This window comes from Magnolia sinica, chromosome 1 (assembly GCF_029962835.1).
Source record: "Magnolia sinica isolate HGM2019 chromosome 1, MsV1, whole genome shotgun sequence".
Classification (NCBI taxonomy): Eukaryota; Viridiplantae; Streptophyta; class Magnoliopsida; order Magnoliales; family Magnoliaceae; genus Magnolia; species Magnolia sinica.
The window spans coordinates 108562258-108583284 of NC_080573.1; the positions used below are offsets into that span (position 1 = coordinate 108562258).

At 40.0% G+C, this 21027-nt stretch overlaps 1 protein-coding gene across 1 annotated transcript in view; it reads left to right on the plus strand.

The window, feature by feature from the left end:
* LOC131253478 (uncharacterized) overlaps nucleotides 1–21027 on the plus strand; it is a 67070-nt gene that overhangs the window by 39047 nt on the left and 6996 nt on the right. The window contains exons 6-10 of the mRNA XM_058254486.1: nucleotides 1067–1206; nucleotides 14300–14347; nucleotides 14573–14683; nucleotides 14770–14951; nucleotides 15038–15159. Coding sequence (XP_058110469.1) covers nucleotides 1067–1206; nucleotides 14300–14347; nucleotides 14573–14683; nucleotides 14770–14951; nucleotides 15038–15159 — 603 coding nt within the window. The remainder of the gene's footprint in view (nucleotides 1–1066; nucleotides 1207–14299; nucleotides 14348–14572; nucleotides 14684–14769; nucleotides 14952–15037; nucleotides 15160–21027) is intronic.

Consider the following 21027-nt stretch of genomic DNA (forward strand, 5'->3'; position numbering starts at 1 on the left):
TTCTCATCAACGGCTCTCGTTTTGGTTTCTTCAAGGGGTCTAGGGGACTATGTCAGGGAGACCCTTTGTCTCCTTTCCTTTTCGTGTTGGTTTTGGAGGACCTTAGTGGTATGCTGTCTCGTGGTCAACAAATGGGTCTTTTTAGTTAGGGTTGGGAGGTCAACCATAAATAGATGTGACAAATCCAAAACTGAGGGCAATCCTTGGAAATCAGAATTACCAAAATACTATAGGATGTCTACCATCCACCATGAATCACCTATCTAACTAGCCTATCTGAAATATTACCTTTCTAACCTGAACCTAGATCTTTTACATGGAAGCCCTCAAGCAAAGGAAACTAACTCCTTGCATTTAGAAAACACCAATGTGTCAAAAGAGAAAATTCTGCAAAATTCTGAAAAATCAAAGAAATTAGGCATGTGGGATCTCTAGGTAGGGAGAGAGAAATCAATCTACCCACTGAGCTAATGAGGAGAATTACCATGCCTATTGTAAGTATCATCCTTTAGTGGCTCTTGGGATGTAACTTTGTCTACTCTCCCTTCCCTTGCCTTAGCCTCTTCAAGCACTCATAGAAGGACAAGACCTTGTGAAAATGATCTTTAGACCTCAAATGCATGTTGAGTTTCTAGCAGTGAAACTCCTACATCTTTTATTCCCCTTGCCAATTACCTTTATATTTATTATTGTATATTTTAGTCTAAATTCCAGAAGCTTCCTATTCAAATGTCCCTTTTCTTACTCACATTTTCTTCATCATTAATATAGTTGTTTGTCTATACTTCTTTTGTCGAAAATGCATGGAGTATACAACAAAAAGCACAGAATAACATTTTGTATCATTGAGCACCATGCAAATTCTGTACCTACCAGAAACAGATGCCTAGTTTTTTTTTTTCTTTAGCTGGTCGTTCAAATTTTTGCATCGAATTAATGGCATTTGAAATCTGGTTCTTTTAGTGGCTGAGAAATTTTCCCTCATGCACACTGCACCATGGATGTAAAGGAGTTCTACTTGTTCTTTGTAATATTTTGTGTTTTTAAAATACTGTTTTATTTACAGATTTTGATTTTTCCTCCAACAACCAGTACATTGCGTCATCATCGATGGATAAAACTGTGAGAGTTTGGGATGTAACAAAAGGCCATTGCATTCGGGTGATATATGGAGTTTCTTCACAATTATGCATTCGTTTCCACCCGGTGGGTACCCACTGCTTGGTTTGGTTCTTTATTTGTGTGTTATAAACTGTGGAAATATTCAAACATGCTACTGAAGTTTTATTTTTTACAGTTTCTTTCCAAGATTTCAAAAATTATATCTAACAAGGAATCATAGGATCCTCTACATAAGCCTTTAACAACATGTTGAGCGTTTCAGTGCTGAAAAGTGGCGCGATGGCTAGTAGTCCATACCATGGTTTGTTGCGTACCACTATGGATGGACCATACCCCAAAATTTTCTCGGATTGAAAGATCCTAATTGCCAATCTTGGGCCTTTTCTGAGTTGAATGTTGACCATTTTTGTATTGCTATCAAACATCTATCTGTAGGCCAGAAATTGACATGTTCGGATATCCTATCCAGGTGATTTTTGGGGCATTGTCCTATCTTGGATTCAACATTGTTCATGTCACTAGTGAGGCAAGCGAGGTCACTAACGCTCTTGCTAGAGTGACGAGAGGGCCATTCATGAACCAATGGCCTCTTGCATGACTATATCCTCTACTTTCTTGTGAAATTTGTGTTGCTCATAGAAATGAATTGCCCGTGGCCTTGGGTGACTGCCTTTATGTGGGGCAAAACCACTGCCCTTGCCCATCATATATTTACCTATGACCTTGGCACCTCCTAACCCCCTACAACCAACTTCTTCCTTTTTTAAATTTTAAATTTGTAGTTTTTTAAATTTTTTTATGCGAAACAAATAGACTGAACCACATTTCAATGCCCCAATCTCTAGGGCTTGTTTGGTTGCAAGCAAAGTTGTGTTCTAGATAGATTGTTTGGGTCACGATGTCTTGGATAGGCTGGCTAGGTGATGTCATCTTGGACTGGCTACATTGTTTGCTATTTGTCGCATACCGTGGAACAAGGAGTAAAGATGGATTGTTGCACTCATGGGGAGCTTAAGATGGATGGGAGCACATGTAGCACTAATGACGCATGTGCACATTGACATATTGGCGCATGTAGGGCATTTGAAGATTGATGGTGGCATGTGTCACATGTGGGGTGCTTGTACATGGGCAGTTGCACATGTGGCACATTTCACTTAGATGATGAAGGTGCTTATACATGGGCAGTTGTATGGTGCTGTTTGCTCTTGTAGTGATGAGGTAGCTGCTTTGGCGGGGCTTTTTGGGTGTAGGGCGGGTATTGGCGAGCCTACCAAACATTTGTGGAATAAAGTAATGAAAAAGGTCAAACTGAAACTGTCTTGGTGAAAGAGCAGACATCTTTAGCTGGGCGGAAGGTTGACATTGATCAAAGCTACGATGTTGAAACTCCCAATCTATTTCATGTTACTTCTCAAATGTCTGACAGTGGTGGTGGATAGGTTGGAAAGGCCGAGACATAATTTTTTGTGGCAAGGCACTAAGTTGAAGCATAAATTCACACTTCTTGAATTGGAAACAGGTGTGTAAGCTGTGTAAGGGGGAGCTGTTATAAGGAATTTGGAGCATATGAACCAAGTGTTTCAAGGTAAATGGTTTTGGAGGTTTGGTTCAGAGGAAGGATGGCTGTGGAGAGAGGTAATTGTTTGCAAATACAGTGTTCAAGAAGGGGGATGGTGGGTGAAGGATTCATTCCTTTACAGGGTGTTAAGGCTATGGAGGGGGGGTCCTTCATTTGCAAAAAGTTAAAGGGATCCAATTCTCTTGGGTTGGTGGGAAAAGGACTGGAAAGATTTGTGGATTGGGGAGAGCCCGCTTCATTCCATCTTCTCAAAGGTTAGCCAAAATTGGCTCAGATTTGGATGTGACCATTGACTGTTGTTACTCGATTGCTAGTGATCTCGTGGTTTGGGCATCTTTGTACCAAAGGAATTTGTTGGACGAGGAAGTGGAGGTTTCTTTGGCTTTTGGAATGGCTTCAAGATACTCAAGCTGTCTCTGGGTGAGAGGGATTCTATGATTTGATCCTTGGAGAAATTGAGGTGTTTCTCAGTCCACTCCTTCTACAAGTTGTTGTGCCATCCCCTAGTGGAAGAGAGTAAAGGTCAGTTGACCTTTGTCCGGTCTTTCGGTGCTCCTCCCAAAGCGGTGGCATTTGCTTGGTTGGTAGGTAGGAACATGATTCTCACAATCGATGACCTTAAAAAAAGATGGTGATCCCTAATTGTTGTGTTATGTGCCTGAGGGGGCAGAATTGGTAGATCAGTTGTTCATCCATTGCCCATTCGTTTGGAAGGTGCGGGAGAAGTTCCTGGCATTCTTTGCAATGTCTTGGGTTATGCCGGGGTTCATCGTGGGCCTTTTTCTGGCTCGCTTAGGGGGAGAGATCGGGGAAAAAGAGGAGGTGGTGTGGAGGTTAGTTTTGATGGCTGTAATTTTGGCCTCTTGGGGGGAGAGACAATTGATGCTTTCAAAACAAAAGCAGTGGAAGAGGATGTCTATAAGACGGGGCTAAGTTGGATGTAATAGGGTGGGTTTCATGTATTAAGGATTGTTACCAAAGTGTTTCGTCATTCTTGTTGTGGATGTAACTGTTGTTCTGTTGCTTTGATCCTGTCGTTCTCTTTTAATAAAATCTTTGTTACCTCTCCAAACCAAAAAAGACAAAAGAAAAATACTCCTTTCTCTTGAAGCTAATTCTCTGCATGGAGCAAGGTATTATGTGTCTCCCAAATTACTCCTGTGTGTATTCTGCTCTGTATCAATATTGCCACCACCAAAAATAGTTCTTGTTGTTTCAACTCAGTGTGATATCCATACCATCATGACGGTATATGGAGTTGTGGATTGGCCAGTGCAGGCAACACGTTCTGGATCATTGATGTAGCACCATCTGATCATCGATGGGAGACCACGAGTGGTCGCATTGCTGGTCATTGAAGATCAGGCCATCTGATTGTGGATCGAGCCTGATTAGGCCCATCCAAAGGTCTAAAGTACAGATCAGATTTATCCACCGTTCAGATACAATATTCAGTTACCATCATGTATCCAGTTCGACCTGATAGACCATAATGATTAGGTCAAGGGTTCCAATGGTTATGCTGGGCCAAATAAGTTCCCGGATGAGTGGTCTGGACTTATCCAGTGGTTCAATCTGACTGTGGGGCCCACATATCCAATCAGATAGCCCAAATTATGAACCATCTGGGCTATAGGGCCCGCTAGTCCAACCATACTTTTTTATTATTACCTACATATAACCTGTACAAGGAGGCTTGATACAAGCTGTTGTTTAGTTAGTGCAGACAGTTGCATATACTACCACAACTTTTCAAAGTTCAGTTGCATTATGCGTCTTATTTAGTTCCATTATTTGTTCACTGTCTTTATTTCAAGTTGAAATATTATTTGTAGAGTTTTGTGCAAGGCAATAGGGTTTTAGTATTAGCCTTTTTTCTTAAAAAAATCTGATTAGGCTTCTTAAAAGGCTTTATGCACACATGCATGCAATTAGGACTTGTAAAAGCCTAAAAGGAAAAAGGTTTTGCACATGACTGTGTTTGGCCATATGTATGAAACATATTTGGAAGTGAGGCTCTTCAAAGTGAGGCAAGTAGCATATTTAGAAGCGAGGCGTTTCGAAAACTCCTGAAGTGGGGCTCTTTTAGGCTATCTTGATTATGAGACTCCACTATTTATCGTGTTGCCCCATATTCTTTCCTATTTTCTGGTTACATTGGAAAGATTTGTTGCAGTTCAAGGTGGATTTAGAGCTTCAAATTGGTAAGTCATATCTTATTCAAGTGAATTCTGCATGTATATTGTCGCTGCATTAAATTGGTATGCTAGCTGGTTCCTTTAATCTGCCCCTAATACCACACAAATCTGTCCACAGCTTGACCAATAACAGTCCCTAAACACAACTGTAGTAATACTGTTATAGCACAATCTATCCAAAGCTTGAACAATAAGGGCCCATGTCAATATTCCACTCCTTGCTTTGAAATTCCACCACCATAGGTTGGTTATTTGGAGACGACATAATTACAATTCGATGACTTGTGGTAAAAAGCCAGATGATGGATCAAAGAAGATTGAGAAGATGATTGGTGAGAAGTTGAAGGAGTCGTGATGCAGGATGAATGCTTTATGATGTGATTTACTAGAAGAGATCAAGGTTCAAATTTTCACAAAATAAATCAAGTATAAAAATAAATAATTTTACCACAAAATCAGAAAATTTCAGAGATTTAACTATTTAGGTTTCAACCAAAAGTCATCATCCCACAATACATAATCAATATAAAATCATGAAAGAAACGGCCCTACGAGATGTAGGAATCTCGTTCTAGCATAGGAAAAAAAAAATCCCAACATACCAATAGATTCCAGATTTCAGGTTTTGAAACCCATTTAGGGCTTAGGTTCAAAATTAGAAACTTAAGGTTTAGAAATTGGGAAAATTTTGATTAGACTTTAGATTTGGGATGGGTTAAGGTTTCATGGACGGAGTTTTTGTGAGGAAACAAAGAGGAAAGAAAAGAATAGCACAGGGCTGCCATGTGTGCACCCTCACACGTGAGTGCATGCATGTGCACGTGTGTACAACACTGAGAGAGGTTGTATGGATGGGTTCTCTTGGGTTGTTTACGATGAAGGAAGAAGAGGATCAAAGAAATGGAAGGTTTCTAGGGTTTTTTTTTTTTTTCAATGAAGAGAAAGAAGAATGAAGATGGAGGCTTACCTTGGAGAAGAAGAAAAGATAGGAAGAGAGGAGCACCATCGGGCTTCGCACCCTCTCCAATCGCTGGAGATCTTCAAGGAGTTAACCTGCAAATCACATGTAGAAGATGGAAGGAGAGAATTCTCTCTTCGTATTTTCTCGCCGCACCCACCCTCCTCCTCTAATTTATATTTCTAAATGCTAAATTTTACAAAAATACCCATTGTCTCTTGAAATAAAGTGCATACCAAAATATAAGAATTATAAACTACCAAATACTAATCCAAATCACTAACGAGTCCAAAAAATATATGAAAACATAAATGGCTAAAACCAGGGACCCATTTAATATAAGAATATCGATGATCTAATGGCCCATAGAACATGTCTAACGATCAGATGTGCCAGTGGGCGTGATCCAACGGTCCAATACTCCTATGATCGCAGCTCACATGCATCTTCCCAATGTGGGGTCTTCCATATGTACGTACTATGCATTTTGGGTCTTCAAAAAGGCCCGCTGGTGGGCTCCATGTACAGATCATCCATCCACAATGAAACTGGGGGCCTCCTCCTCTGGGAGACCCTATATGATGGTCCGATGTCCTCATCAATCCTCCTGGGTTGAGAAAGATTCGCCTCTGGCGAGCAGAATTACAAAAACCGCTCGAGAAGATCAGGGTCCAATCTCTGGAACTCTGCCTTTATGATCCACATGCTGTTTGAAGTTGGTCTATTCTTCCATTTGACAAGGAATTTCTGAAACTCCGCTTTGTCTCTTGGAAACCAGGTGGCGATCTAACACATCCTCAATTTTCTCTCCTCTTAGGTAAAGATGGTAGAGAAGGTAAAGGATGGGATAAGTGGCTAGGCAAAGGGCAAGGACTCGGGGACAAATCTGGTACACTGGGGTTTGTGGGAGGCCTAGCAGGTGCAATAACAGGTTCATCACAAGAAATTAGGTCCTCTAAATTGAATGTGAAACTAATGCCCATGTTAGATGGAAGATCTACCACATATGCATTAGGGCCCATTCTTTGCAAGATTTTATAGGGACCTACACTTCGAGCATGTAACCTTTTAACGGCTCCATGGGAAAACCGCTCTGGTTGTATACGAACCATGACGTAGCCATCAATATGAAATTCCTTGAACCTTAGGTGAGAATCAGCATGACTTTTATGCTGTTCATTACTAGTGTTAATCCTTCTTTTGATCTCAACGTGTAAATCATAGATATGCTGTGCAAATGTAGATGCCAACTCAGATGGCCTCTGTGAGATGGATATGGGGATAAGATCTATAAGCTTCCTAGTTTTGTACCCATGCACGACTTCGAATGGACTCATACCTATGGACCTATTTACCAAATTGTTGTATGCAAACTCTGTAACAAGTAAAATTGCATCTCAAGTCTTAGTATGCTCTCCCACTAAACAACGCAATAGGTTTCCTAGGCTCTTATTTACTACTTTCGTCTGCCCATCAGTTTGAGGATGGTAAGCCGAAGAGAATTGAAGTCTTGTGCCTATTATATGCCAGAGTGTCTACCAGAAGTAACTCATGAAATGCATATCCCTGTCAAACATTATGGTTTTCGAAAAACCATTTTCGGAAAACCATGCAAACGAACTACCTCCCCAAAGAAAATTTTAGCCACATTTGAAGCGTCCGACATTTTAGAACGCTGCAGAAAGTGAGCCATTTTAGAAAGACGGTCCACTATGACAAATATGGAGTTGTGCTTCTTAATCGTCTTTGGGAAATCCAATCACGAAATCCATATATATATATAGTCTCCTGCGAACCATCCCACAGGATGCTTTGATGCGGTCCAATTCCCAGTGGTATTGGGAACTTATACAAGGTGGATGTAATATAATAAGTTAAATCCACTCTAACTATTATATTATTGATGGAAATTTATCCATAGGGCTAAAAACTCATCTAGATTAATGATTCAGGTAGGCCACACCAAGGGAAACAATCAAAGAGGGGATGCCTGCCGTTGGATTTTTACATGGCTCATAGTGATGTTTATGTGAAATCCAATCCAACTATTATTTTTTTCATGAAAATTCATACATGGGGACGAAAAATTAGGCCCATGAGTGATTTATGTGGGCTACACCAAGTGAAAAAATTTGAATGAGGGATATTCTTTGCACTATTTCTTCTTATGTGGGCCCACTTGAATTATGAATGTGGCTAATGTTTTAGCCCTATATCTAAATTCGCATAACACACCTTGTGATTGGAGTGGATTTCAAATACACATCACTATGGGGCCCATCCAAGCTCTTCTCATCTTGATTTGCTCGCGCAAAGCTCTTCCCATCTTAATTTGCTGGAGCACCCACCAACTCTGCCTATTGCCTTGGTCAGCATCACCGCACGCCAACTAGGGTGGGCTAGGGGTGGCCCCACCATGATGTGTATGTGAAATCCACTCTGTGTATAAGGTTAGCAAAAAAAAAAAAAGTTTAGCTATATGGCTAAAAAATCAGCTAAATCAATAATTACGGTGGGCCACATGAAAGGAATAGGCAGGGGGATGCTCACCATCTAAACTGTGTCATTCAGTTTGGCCCACATAAATCAAGCATGAGTATAATTGTTATACCACATATATGAATTTTTTCAATAAAGCTAATGGTTGGAGTGGATTTCACATAAAAAGTACGATGGACCATGTAAAAATGCAATGATATGCATCCCTTCTCCCATTGTTTCCTTTAGTGTGGCCCACCTTAATTATAAATCTGCCTGTTATCTTAGCCCTACGACTAAATTTTCAACAGTTACCTAATGGTCGGAGTAGATTTCACGTACGCATCACTATAGGGCCCACCCTATCTGAGTTCCCAAGAGGATAGGGAGGTGGAGTGCACAAAGGGGACGCGGATTAGATACTGACAGGTTGAGTAGCGAGACTCAAGTTCTGTGGACCCCACTATGATGTATGTGTTGTATCCATCCACAACGTCTATCCATTTGGAGATATTATTTTAAGCCATGAGCCAGAGAATGAGGCAGATCCAAAGCTTTAGTGGACCCCACCATAGAAAACAGTGGGACGATTGATGCCCACTGTTGAAACCTTTCTAAGGCCCACCGTGATGTTTTTTCGAAATCCAACCTGTTCAAAAGTTAACAAAGACAATTAAAGAAGGGAAAATACAAATATAAGCTTGATTGAAAACTTTTGTGGCCTTTAGAAGTTTTTAACGGTGGCCTCACTCCCCCCACTATTTTCTGTAGTGGGGTCCACTGGAGCTTTGGATGTGACTCATTCTTTGGATATTACCCTAAAATGCTCCCCAGATGGATGGACGGCATGGATACAAAACATATATCATGGTGGGGCCACGGAATTTGGTGACATCACTTCAGTTGTAGTCTCGCTATTCAACCTGTCAGTAGCCAATCCGCGCCCGCACAAAGGTCTCTTGCGGTGGGAATTGGACTGCATCAAGGTATCCTGCAGGATGGTTCGCAGGAGACCATTACTCTCTCTCTCTCTCTCTCTCTCTCTCTCTACACACACACACACACACCCCATATTCTGCCTTCTCTGCTTTGCCAGTTGACAAGCTCTGCATTGCCCAATGATTTTGGCCACATCTTTCTTAAGGCTTGACCAATAAAATATGTCCTCCACAAGGGCAATAGTCTTGTCCGTCCCAAAATGACCAACTACCCCTTTGGAATGAAGCTCCCACACTAGAAAATCCCACGATCATTCCTCATCTGATCATGTAGGAATGACGCAAACACATCTCCAAAATCTAGGCATGAAGAATATTCTTCCTTTAAACGCTAAAACCCAGTGACCTCAACACTCATGAATTGGAGAAGCATCACCCCATGGCTAAGGGCATCGACTAGTTTATTTTCAACCCTGGCCTTGTACTTCAACACAAATGAATACTCCTAAAGAAATTGAACCCACTTGGCATGCCGTTGATTCAATTTTTTTTTGGGAGTTAAGATAGCGCAAGGCTTCGTGGTTAGGGAATAAGACGAATCTTTGCGATAGAAGATAATGACACCAATGGCGCAAAGATTGCACAACCGCATAGAACTCCTTATCATAGGTGGAATATCGTTGCTTTGCTTTGTTCAATTTCTTTGTAAAGTACGCAACGGGGTGCCCTTCCTAAGTGAGAACTCTACCTATACCAACGCCTAAAGCATCACACGCAACTTTGAAGACTAGAAAAGTCGGGAAGGCGCATGACGTGAGCCTCTGTCATCTTGCCCCTAATCTCCTTAAGCTTTGGAGGCTGCCTTAGTCTGTTTAAACTCTCCTTATGCAATCTGTGGTGGGAGATACAATGGAACTAAACCCTCTAGTGAACCACCTATAGAAGGTGGCTAAGACGTTAAGGCTGCGCACCTCATGAATGTTCTGCTGTTCAAGCCAACTCACTATGGCCTTGACTTTCTCGGGGTCCACAGACATACCCTCGGATGATACGACAAACCCTAAGAAGATGACCCTGTCTGACATGAATGTACACTTCTTCAAGTTTGCAAATTACTTCTCTACTTTTAAGGACCATGCAAACATGTCTCAAGTGGTGGAGATGTTGTTCCTTAGTGGTACTATAAATAAGAATGTCATCAAAGTACACCACTAGGAACTTCTTAATGAAGGGTCTCAACACTTAGTTCATCACCCTTATAAACATACTTGGAGCATTAGTCAAACCGAAAGGCATAACCAACCACTCGTAAAGTCCATCCTTCGTCTTAAAGGCAATCTTCCATTCATCTCTTGGATGAATGCATATTTGGTGGTATCCACTCTTGAGGTTGATCTTCGAAAAGATTTTGGCACCGACCATCATATCAAGCATGTCATCAAGACGCAATATGGGAAGCAGATGCTTGACTGTGATCTTATTGTTGGCGCGACTATCCACACACATGCACCACATGCCATCTTTTTTTGACATGAGAAGGGCGGGCACGACGCATGGACTCATGCTCTCCTGGATGAAACCTTTTTTGTGGAGCTCGTCTACTTGCTTCTTCAACTCCGCATGCTCCATAGGATTCATCCGATAGTGAGGAAGGTTTAGTTGAATCGACCCAAGGACCAAATCTATGTTATGTTGTATGTCCATCATGTGTGGAAGCTCGTCCGGCAAATCATCAGGAAAAACATCTTTAAATTCCTCGAGAACCAGACTCACCTCACATGGTAACTCTACATTGACCTAGGGTGTAACATCTCTAGCTACGAGGGCATACACCGACAAATCTACCTTAGGCTCTTTCTCAAACTCTCTAGCATTTATGATACGTAGAGATTTAGGATGGGACTTCCTAGAGACTTTATAATCACTTTTCTTAACATACTCTCTTTTCGGTCGTGCTCTTGGTTGGAAGAGCGATCAACTTGATCTTCTTGCCCTCATGTATGAATGTACAAGTATTCGAGCGGCCGAATATCGTTAAATGATGATCAAATAGCTAGGGCCTACCCAAGATGATATGGCCTACATCCAGTGTTCGAAATATCTGTATCGTGTTACGTATCTCATCCTTGGGATACAGATATATATATATATATATATATATATATATATATATATATATATATATATATATATATATATATATATATATATCTGTTATCGCATGAGATATATTGTTTGTATCAGGGTAATTTATCGCACTTTTTGGGAAACATGGGGAAACATTGGGAAAATGGTTGAATTTTTCAATGAAACTTCAGGGATTGTTAAAAAATACATTAATATACACTTTTAAATAATAACATCTCAAAAAAGAAGTGCACATAATAGGTTTTCTTTATATAGGGTCCTAAGCAATGCGTTCGTCTAACTGAACTAATGCAACTATATTCAAATTGAATGCATAACATTTAGAGTGTATGTGATGATCATTCCATCAAACACTCATAAATACTTTGAAATTAGTCTCAATTGAAGGAAAATTTCAAAAAAAAAAAAAAAACCTTTTTATTATTTTTAATTTAAAATTATTTTATTTTTCAAAAATTGACAACGACTTAACAAATTAGTAGATCAACCCTCATACATGCTTGATTTCATGTTTGGAGTACAACATTGCAAACAATTTGGGAGAAATTGGGGAAATTTCGATTTTTTCCCTATTTTTGCCAAATCGAACCACCTATACTAAAATTTCGAAATTAAAGTGTATGTGATGATCATTTCGTCAAATACTCCTAAATACTTAGAAATTAGTCTCAATTGATAGCTGGTTGAAGGAAGATTAAAATAAAAATAAAAATGAAGAACATGAAGAACCAATGGATATCAAAATCAAAGTTCCAACTCCATGATTTTTCATGCAAAATATAAAGAACTAATGGATTTATAATCATTTGACACTTATTTAACATAATTTCAACAAAAAAGGGATCGGAAATTGAAAATGCTCATCAAATCGAACATGTGGGATATCTCGGCACTACCTGTTTCGTATCGCACAGATGGGATACAAGATATATCGTGGGATATATTGGCCGATAACGTCGATATTTAAAACATCGCCTGCATCTATATGCAACATATTGCACCAAAGCTTGTCCTTGTAAGATCCAAACTGAATGGGAACCTGATACTGTTGGGTGACTGGTAGCGATGAGTTGTTTACCCAAGAGACTTTATACTGCTCAAGATGAGGACTAACTTTCAATCCCTAACGATCCAAGGTGCTAACGGAGATAACATTTGAACAACTCCCACTATCTATGATCACCTTGCAGTTTTTCTCTCCACACTTAGTGTAAGCAAGGTGTTCCGTATCCGATATGATATGCCCGTAAAGGCCGATACACATAGGTAACAACCATGACCATTATGCGACGCGGGAGTGAAAATGGGCAGTTAGTTTTTTGAGACCGTAACAGCCATTACGGTGGTCGTAAAGGCTGTTATAAGGCATAACGACCATTTATCCAGTAACGGTCGAAAAACAATCACTTTATTATTATTATTATTTAAATTCATTTTTTTCCTTTTTTTCACTCTTCTCATTCCAAAACTCTCCTATATCATTTTACAACAGATTTCGATCAACTATAGCTTTTAAGATTAAAACTGTGGATTGAAATGATTTGAGCGAATAGAATCTCAAGGGCCTTTTTTTCAAAAAATTGAAAAAGCAGTACTGATGCCTTTTTCTGTTTTCTAGTTTTAATCCTTGATTGTGATGTGTAAACATTAGAGACATAATCATATTAAGCAATTCACTAGATAGCCTGATACAACACTCTTACTAAAGAGCGGACTGTTACACAACCATAAACATGTTCAAAACAAAAAATATAAAAGCACTTGGTGGGGCCCACCTGAAATTTGGATGCTTCTGGAACTTGGTCTCACCCCTCATCCAAGTGGGACACACACAATGGATGGGCTGGATTTGTGAACCACATCTTGGTGGGCCCAACAAATGATTATGAATGTTTTAATGGGACGGTAACCCCTCTCAACTTTTGTATGTGGTGTGGCCCACACAAGTCATGCATTGACTTGATTTTTAAGCCCGAGGCCCACCATGGAATGGTGCATCTGATTGATGGGGTGGATTTTCAACACACATCATGGTGGGAAGTTCCCATGAGATTGGCCGCACAGAACCATTTCCCATATATATATATATATATATATATATATATAGAGAGAGAGAGAGAGAGAGAGAGAGAGAGAGAGAGAGAGAGAGAGAGAGAGAGTCATGCTCACGTGCACACTTTTGCACACGTGTCATGGGCGTCTAATCCGAACGGTCCATGTGATGCGGAATCCCATGAAACCGCAAGGGACAAATTTTCACTGTGATCTAAAATTCTAGTGGACCATAGCAAAGAGAAATGCAAATCAAGGGAGGAAACTATTTTCATTTTTCATGGCCCACCAAAGTTTTGGATCAAAGTAAAAATTGGGCCCGCGGGGTTTCATGAGGTGATGCTTCACGTGGACCGTTCAGATTTTGGAGTCAGTCACATCACGTATGATGAGTTCTCAAAAAAGTTCGTAAGAGTTCCGTGCGAACTGGTGCGCATATATATATATATATATATATATATATATATATATATATATATATATATATATATATATATATATATATATTTCTGATCTCATTGACCAACACAACTTCATTGGCTAAATAACTGGTAAGAAAAGGTAATGGCTTATATGGACCCTTGGGCCTTGATGCAGGGTACTGATGGAGATTCCACCCTTAGCAACTCATTAATTATACAATTGACAATTATAAATCTTGAGCCTTTTCTTCTCTCCTTTTCCTTTTTTGAGAAATCTGTCATATCTAGTACATTTTGACATTTCTCTTATGCCAGAAATTGGACCTCTTTCATCTTTCAACCAAACTAGTTCTTGGAAGTGAACTTTTGATTTTTATTGTATTTTTTCTTATTTTTTGCAGGTGAATAACAACTTTCTTTCAGTGGGCAATGGAAACAAGGAAATCACTGTAAATATTTCATACCTTCCGCTTGTGTTTAAGCGAAGTGGTTGTAAAATTGCTGCTTTTTTCTGTATTGTTGTGTGTCAGTTAAACTTTTCATCCAGGACTTGACAGAAACAATGAAAACTGCATGCGTTTATTGTGAGGGATTAATGTAGTGTATTTTTGTTACATCATTGAGTTTTGATTGCCTCCTTTGCCCATGTTTGTGAAAAATATATATGACTCCAGGTGATCAATTTTAGCACTGGTCGCTTCATTAACAAAGCTCTCTTTGAGAATGAGATCACTGCCATGGACAATGATCATACTGGTCAGCTTATTTTTTGTGGTGATGCCCAGGTGTGTGTTTATTCATTCATTTATGCACTCTATTAGTTTGAGAAATCACATCTCAGCATTTGTAGTAACATGAGTGGAATTCACAGGGATGCATATACACTGTCAATATGAACTCCCGCACAGGAGCACTATCCAGGATGCACCGCAATCGAAGCAGTAGTAAGCGCAAGTCTCCAATCACAACTGTGCAGTACCGTACATTTTCTTTGTTGGCACGGGGTCCTGTGCTGCTTGTATGTACTCAAGATGGGAGCATGTCTTTCTTCAGGTCTGTTAATGACACTTCCTTTTAGACCATGGTGTTCGTTTCTTCGAATGGATGGAGTTCTAATGTTGTAATGTCATTTCCTGTAGTGTTGCGTTGGAGATACAGGGTTATTTGACTCTCCGTTGTTCGCTCAAATTAGCTCCTCGGGTGCACAGTATCCATGCTTCCTTCTGTCCACTGCTTTCCCTAGAAAAGGGGGAATTCATAGGTTTGTTTATCTTTAAAGATAATTATTCAGTTAGAGTTTGCATCCAACTGATATTATATACAATAAGTTCTAGAAGTACTATTATTGTTTGTGTTTTCCAAGTGGATATGATGCCTAGGCAGCAACCAGAATGCATGTAAAATAGTAAGAGACAGGCTAGCTCCCATTGTCTTTCTTAATAACCTTGATCACTGTTGTCATCTAACAACTTCTCCAAACTTCAATATTGCTAAATCGAAAAAGTAAAAAGGAAAGGAAAAAAAAGGGTACCATATTAAGTGAATTTAGTGATGAGCATGTTTTAGCACTCCGTTGGCTTAATTTTCCTATGCTTTCGCCAATCACCCTTTACCCAAAACCTTAACTTGCAGTTTTCTATTGAAAATCCTAAAATTTTTGCTCCCAAAAAAAGTTTCTCGTATAACCCTACTGAGGGAGGGAGGGAGTCTCTGCGAAATTGTGTTATTACCTGTCAATGGCCCGGATTTTGAACTGTTTCGGGTCCTATTCAAAATTCTGTTTTTTCAGGCTCGAGCCTGGCCAATTGACACCCCCTAACTCTATGCCTTCTCCATACTCTAGTCCACACATTTTTTTCTCCTGAACTTTTTTGTACCTGAGAAACCGTCCTATAATGACCATGTTAGGTTTCAGTGCTAAAAATGTGGGTCTTCTTAAGATCATACATATGACATTCCTCTATGTATGATCTGCTGAGCTCCTGCTTATTACTTGTCGACCTCACCACTACCTAAGATAAGCCATTGCCCACAAGGTAATACTGGAAAACATGTCAATTAACTCTCTCTATATCTTTTCTTCACTCTTCATTTAAACATAGCCTTTGCCTTCTGATCGTATCTTGCTCACCACCAGCCAGTGTTGTCAAATCAGTCATTAAAAAAATTGTCGTATGGAAAGGGTAGACTATGACTGCTCTTGGTTAAAGATTAACAGGTCACCGTAATGGATCCAGCAAAGTATTTGCTTCCATCTGACAAACCTGTTTATGGATGGCCAATGGCTAGATCCTTACTCTTGCTCCGGTAGTTGACTCTTGAGAGTTTCAACGCCATGTCGGGGTGTGTGTGTATTAAAAATAAAGGCTAGATACCGATTCCATTCTTCTTCTTCTTCTTCGTCTTCTTTATTTTATTTTATTTTTATTTTTATTTTTAAAAGCCATTAGAAATCCTCAAATGAGTATGTTGGAAGTCTTGACATAGGATCATGAAAACCTTCAAAATTGCTACTGGATTCAGGAAAGCCTTGACCAATGTTTTAGATATCAACGATACGGCCGATATATCCCACAACATATCTTGTATCCCACCTATGCGATACGAAACGCATGGGTAGTGCCGATATATCCCACATGTTTGATCCGATGAGCATTTTCAAATTTTGATCCCTTTTTTTTTTTTTTTTTTGTTGAAATTATGTTAAATCAGTGCCAAATGGTTATAAATCCATTGGTTCTTCATGTTTTGCATGCAAAATCATGGAGTTGGAGCTTTGATTTTGATATCCATTAGTTCTTCATTTTCTCCTCTTTTTTTTTTTTTTTTAAAATCTCCTTCAACCAGCTGTCAATTGAGACTAATTTCGAAGTATTTAGGAGTACTTAATCTTAATGAAATGATCATCACGTACATTCAAAATTTGAATTTGAGTGTAAGTGGTCCGATTTGGGGAAATTTCAAATTTTCAAAATTTCTCTCAAATTGCTTGCAATTTTGCACTCCAAACATGAAATCAAGCAAGTATGAGGATTGATCTACTGATTTGTTAAGTCCTCAATTTTTAGAAAATAAAAATCATTTTTTAATAAAATTTTATTTTTTCGAAATTTACCTTCAACTAGCTGTCAATTGAGACTAATTTCGAAGTATGTAGGAGTATTTGATGAAATGGTCATCACATACACTCTAAATGTTATGCATTCAATTTGAATATAGTTGCATTAGTTTAGTCTGACAACACATAACTTAGGACCCTATAGAAAGGAAACCTATTATGTGCACTTCTTTTTTGAGATGTTATGATTTAAAAGTATATATTAAGGTATTTTCTAACAATCCCTGAAGTTTCATTGAAAAATTCAACCATTTTCCCAATGTTTCCCTAAAAGTGCGATAAATTACCCGATACAAACGATATATCCCATGCGATAACCGATATGTATCTGTATCCCAAGGATGCGATACGTAACACAATACCGATATTTCGAACACTGGCCTTGACGAAGGAACTTCTCTCATGTTTCCAAAGTACTCTTCTTGAGAGGGATTATTAAGATGGTGAATTTTCAAATCCTCTAAATTTATTTTCTTCCAGTTTTACCCTTATTTCTTTGAGCAATTTAAGCTCACCCTTCCACATGAAATTCGGCCCACCACTCTTGGAACTTTTGGAATGAAGTTGCCATCTTCCAATCAGGCATGCCCTATGATGGTGCAAGAACATAAATTAATTCATTTTTTGGTAAATAACTATAATGCAACGCACTGGAGTGCAACTGCAAGTTAACTGAAGTGTAAGGTGGACCTATTGATTCAAAATCCTCCAACGATTCCTCCAAATGTTGAATAGAGTTAACAAAAGTGCCATTGTGGTGGAGAAGGGGAGGAAGATGGAGGGTGTGAATCCAGAAAGGGTCCTTTCAGCCTCTTCGTTGCTAACATCTCCTTTGAGATTTCTGGAGACAATCTGAAAGGGACCTTTATAAAAATACGAGGAGACAATCTGAAAGGGACCTTTATAAAATTCTCCAAAGCCATAACTTTGTTCATCCTGCGACTCAAAAACCCTGGCCATAGCAGAGGTTCTGCATTTGTGAGGTACGAGTCTGCATGATCAATGGAAGTGATGAATGACAAAAAGCTTGGGGGAGGTGGTTACAGTGTGTGGGGCTAGGGATTCTGAAAAGGAGCTCAACAGCAAATCCCGATAATTCATCTTCTGTTGGGATTAGTAGGGAGGCCAGGGCCATGGGGGTAGAAACTCATAGGCGAAAGGAAGTAGTGCAGTTGGCCAAGGAGGTTTCTGATAGAAAACTTGGCTTTTGCTCTCATGTAATCCCCTTTTGTGCCTCTAAATTACTCAAGACTGGCTAGATTTTCGACATTGTTCCTATTCCCAAGATAGATGGCAATGGTTACAGTCTGTATATAGAGTTAAGAAACCCTTATTAAAAACCCTAAGGATGACTTTCCTTTACCTAAAACAGAGGTGTGCGAAAGAAGGCTCAAGTTGACGATTCTGCTCATGAGCGTAATGATGTAAGCCTGCTTCACTGTGAGACCAATTAGTCAAACAGGCACAAAAGTCGGCCATAGTGCTCTGGGAGTACCATGTGGAAGGGTTCGCTCTACAGACCAAAGGTATGCTGGGGATAATAGGCTAATGACTCAAACGGACGCCAAGCTGAAAGTTATGCCCTCAGAAGTCGGGGCATTCGCGCGGCATACTAAAACATCATTGGTTGAATTCATTCTCATAGCTGTCTTTTTCATTCAAATGTTGTCTTTCAGAGGCCTCCTTTTCCATTGCCGAACCTCGTATGTTGTCTGTATCTACTGAGAAGTATCCTCTGAAGGTGATCTCCTTGAATGGAGGGCCAAGGAACATGAGAAGAAGTCTAATTTTTTTTTTTGAAAGATCACTTGTATTAAAGAGCAAAAGAAAACAAAGGAAAAACGGAATCTGCTGAGAAGGCAGAGACCATTAGTCCTTGGAAAATAGAAAATCTACACTGATCCCATCTATATGGGTAGCCCATTCAGCATTGTTGCATTTAAACAAGGAGCACAGAATGTGGGGAGGCTTTGCTTTGTTTTGAAAACACCTATTGTTCCTCTCAATCCAAACAGCCCCCCAAGTAGCCATTATAGCCGTACGCCAAACCCGAGTCTTTCGTTTTCCTATTCGTATGCCATGCCAAGCCTTGAGGAGAGTGTCCACATCTTTAGGAAAGCACCAATGGACCTTGAAACCGGGGAGAATGGCTATCCAGATAGAGTGAATATACGGGCAGTGGATAAGAAGATGATTCACCGTTTCTTCAGCTGCAAGGTAACAGATGCAAATATTGGGAATGATCAGGCCTCTTTTCCGGAGATTATCCACAGTGACGATTCTGTTGTTTCCAGCCAGCTACCCAAACACTTGAATCTTAAGAGGAATATCGTATTTATAAAAAGAATGAGGGTACTGCTTTGAGGATGCTCCTCTGGATGAGTAGAGGAGCTTGAAGAGGGACTTCACAGAGAATAAAGATGAGCTTTCTGCTTTCCAGACGATAATATCCTCATGGGTGTGGGTAGGGTGAATGTGATGGATGCATTCCATGGGATCTGCCAGGTCATTGATTTCCCAATCCTCTAGATTTCTTCTAGTTTGAATATTCCAAACCATTTTATTAGCTACCATAGAGTAGTTGTCAGAGATGAAACTATTTTTCTTTGCTGCTAACCGGAAAACAGAGGGGAATCTGTCTTTCAATGGAGATTCACCTACCCAAACATCAGACCAGAAGCGAACAGAATTTCCCCTTCCCACTTCAAAACCAATACCTGGCACAACCACTTCTTTCATACGACAGATACCTTTCTAGATTGAAGAGGCCCTATAAAAGGAAGCCTCGCTTGTCCACCATCCACCAATAGATCTTCCATATTTTCCTTTCATAATTTTATTCCATAGGCAATCCTTTTTGTTACCCAATCTCCAGATCCATTTCCCTAACAGAGCCTGATTCATCAGCTTTAAATCTTTTATACCAGCTTCACCCTCCTCAATTTGCGTGCATACTTGCTTCCATTTCATGAGAGGGAATTTCTTATTGTCTTCCCTTCCTTGCCATAGGAAATCGCGATGAAGGGCATCGATGGATTTGAGAACCTAAGTTGGACAGTGAAAAAGCGACATGAAATAAGTGGGCAGATTGGATAGTGTGGCTTTGATCAGTGTGAGATGACCCCCACTGGACAGATAATGAGTTTTCCAACTAGCCAGATGGTGATGGAATCTTTGAATGACTCTATCCCATTAGCGAGGTTTTAAATTACCTACACACAAAGGGAGGCCAAGAAAAGAAGTTAGGAACGACCCATAGGAACACCCCAGAACCTCTGCTAGGTTGTTGACCTCGTGAGGAGACAAATTGATCCCAAAATTTTTGGATTTGGTCATATTTACTCCTAGGCCAGTGACTACCTCAAAGCATCTAATCGCTGTACGCAGATTGGCCACATATTCTGAAGAAGCTTCAGAAAATATGAGAATGTCATCCGCATACTGAACATGGGAGATAGGAACTTGAATACCTTTCATTGGAATTCCCATGAGGATTCCTTCCATTTGGCCTTTGTGCAACATCGCAGAGAGGACTTCGCTAACGATCAAAAAAAGGAAAGGGGATAGAGGGTCACCTTGTCTGAGACTGCGCGTACTCTTAAAAAAACTCTTCGGAGCACCATTTAGAAGGACAGAAAAACGGGCTAAACTGAGACATTCCTGAATCCATCTTCTCCATTTAAAACCGAAACCCCTTCGAGACATCAGATATAGAAGAGCGTCCCATTTGACATGATCGTAAGCCTTCTCCATGTCCAGATTGCAGAAAATGTATTTCTTCTTGGATCGGTGGTAGGAATGAAGACATTCGTTTGCGATGAGGGCTCCATCTATTATCTGTCTGCCCCGGATGAAGGCACATTGATTGGGGGCGATGATTGAACCTATGACTTTCTGTAGACGATTGGCTAGCACCTTGGCTAGGATCTTGTACAAACTACCGATGAGGCTTATGGGCCTGAATTCCCTGAATTTAGACGCTCCCTGGGACTTAGGGATGAGGGCTAAGAA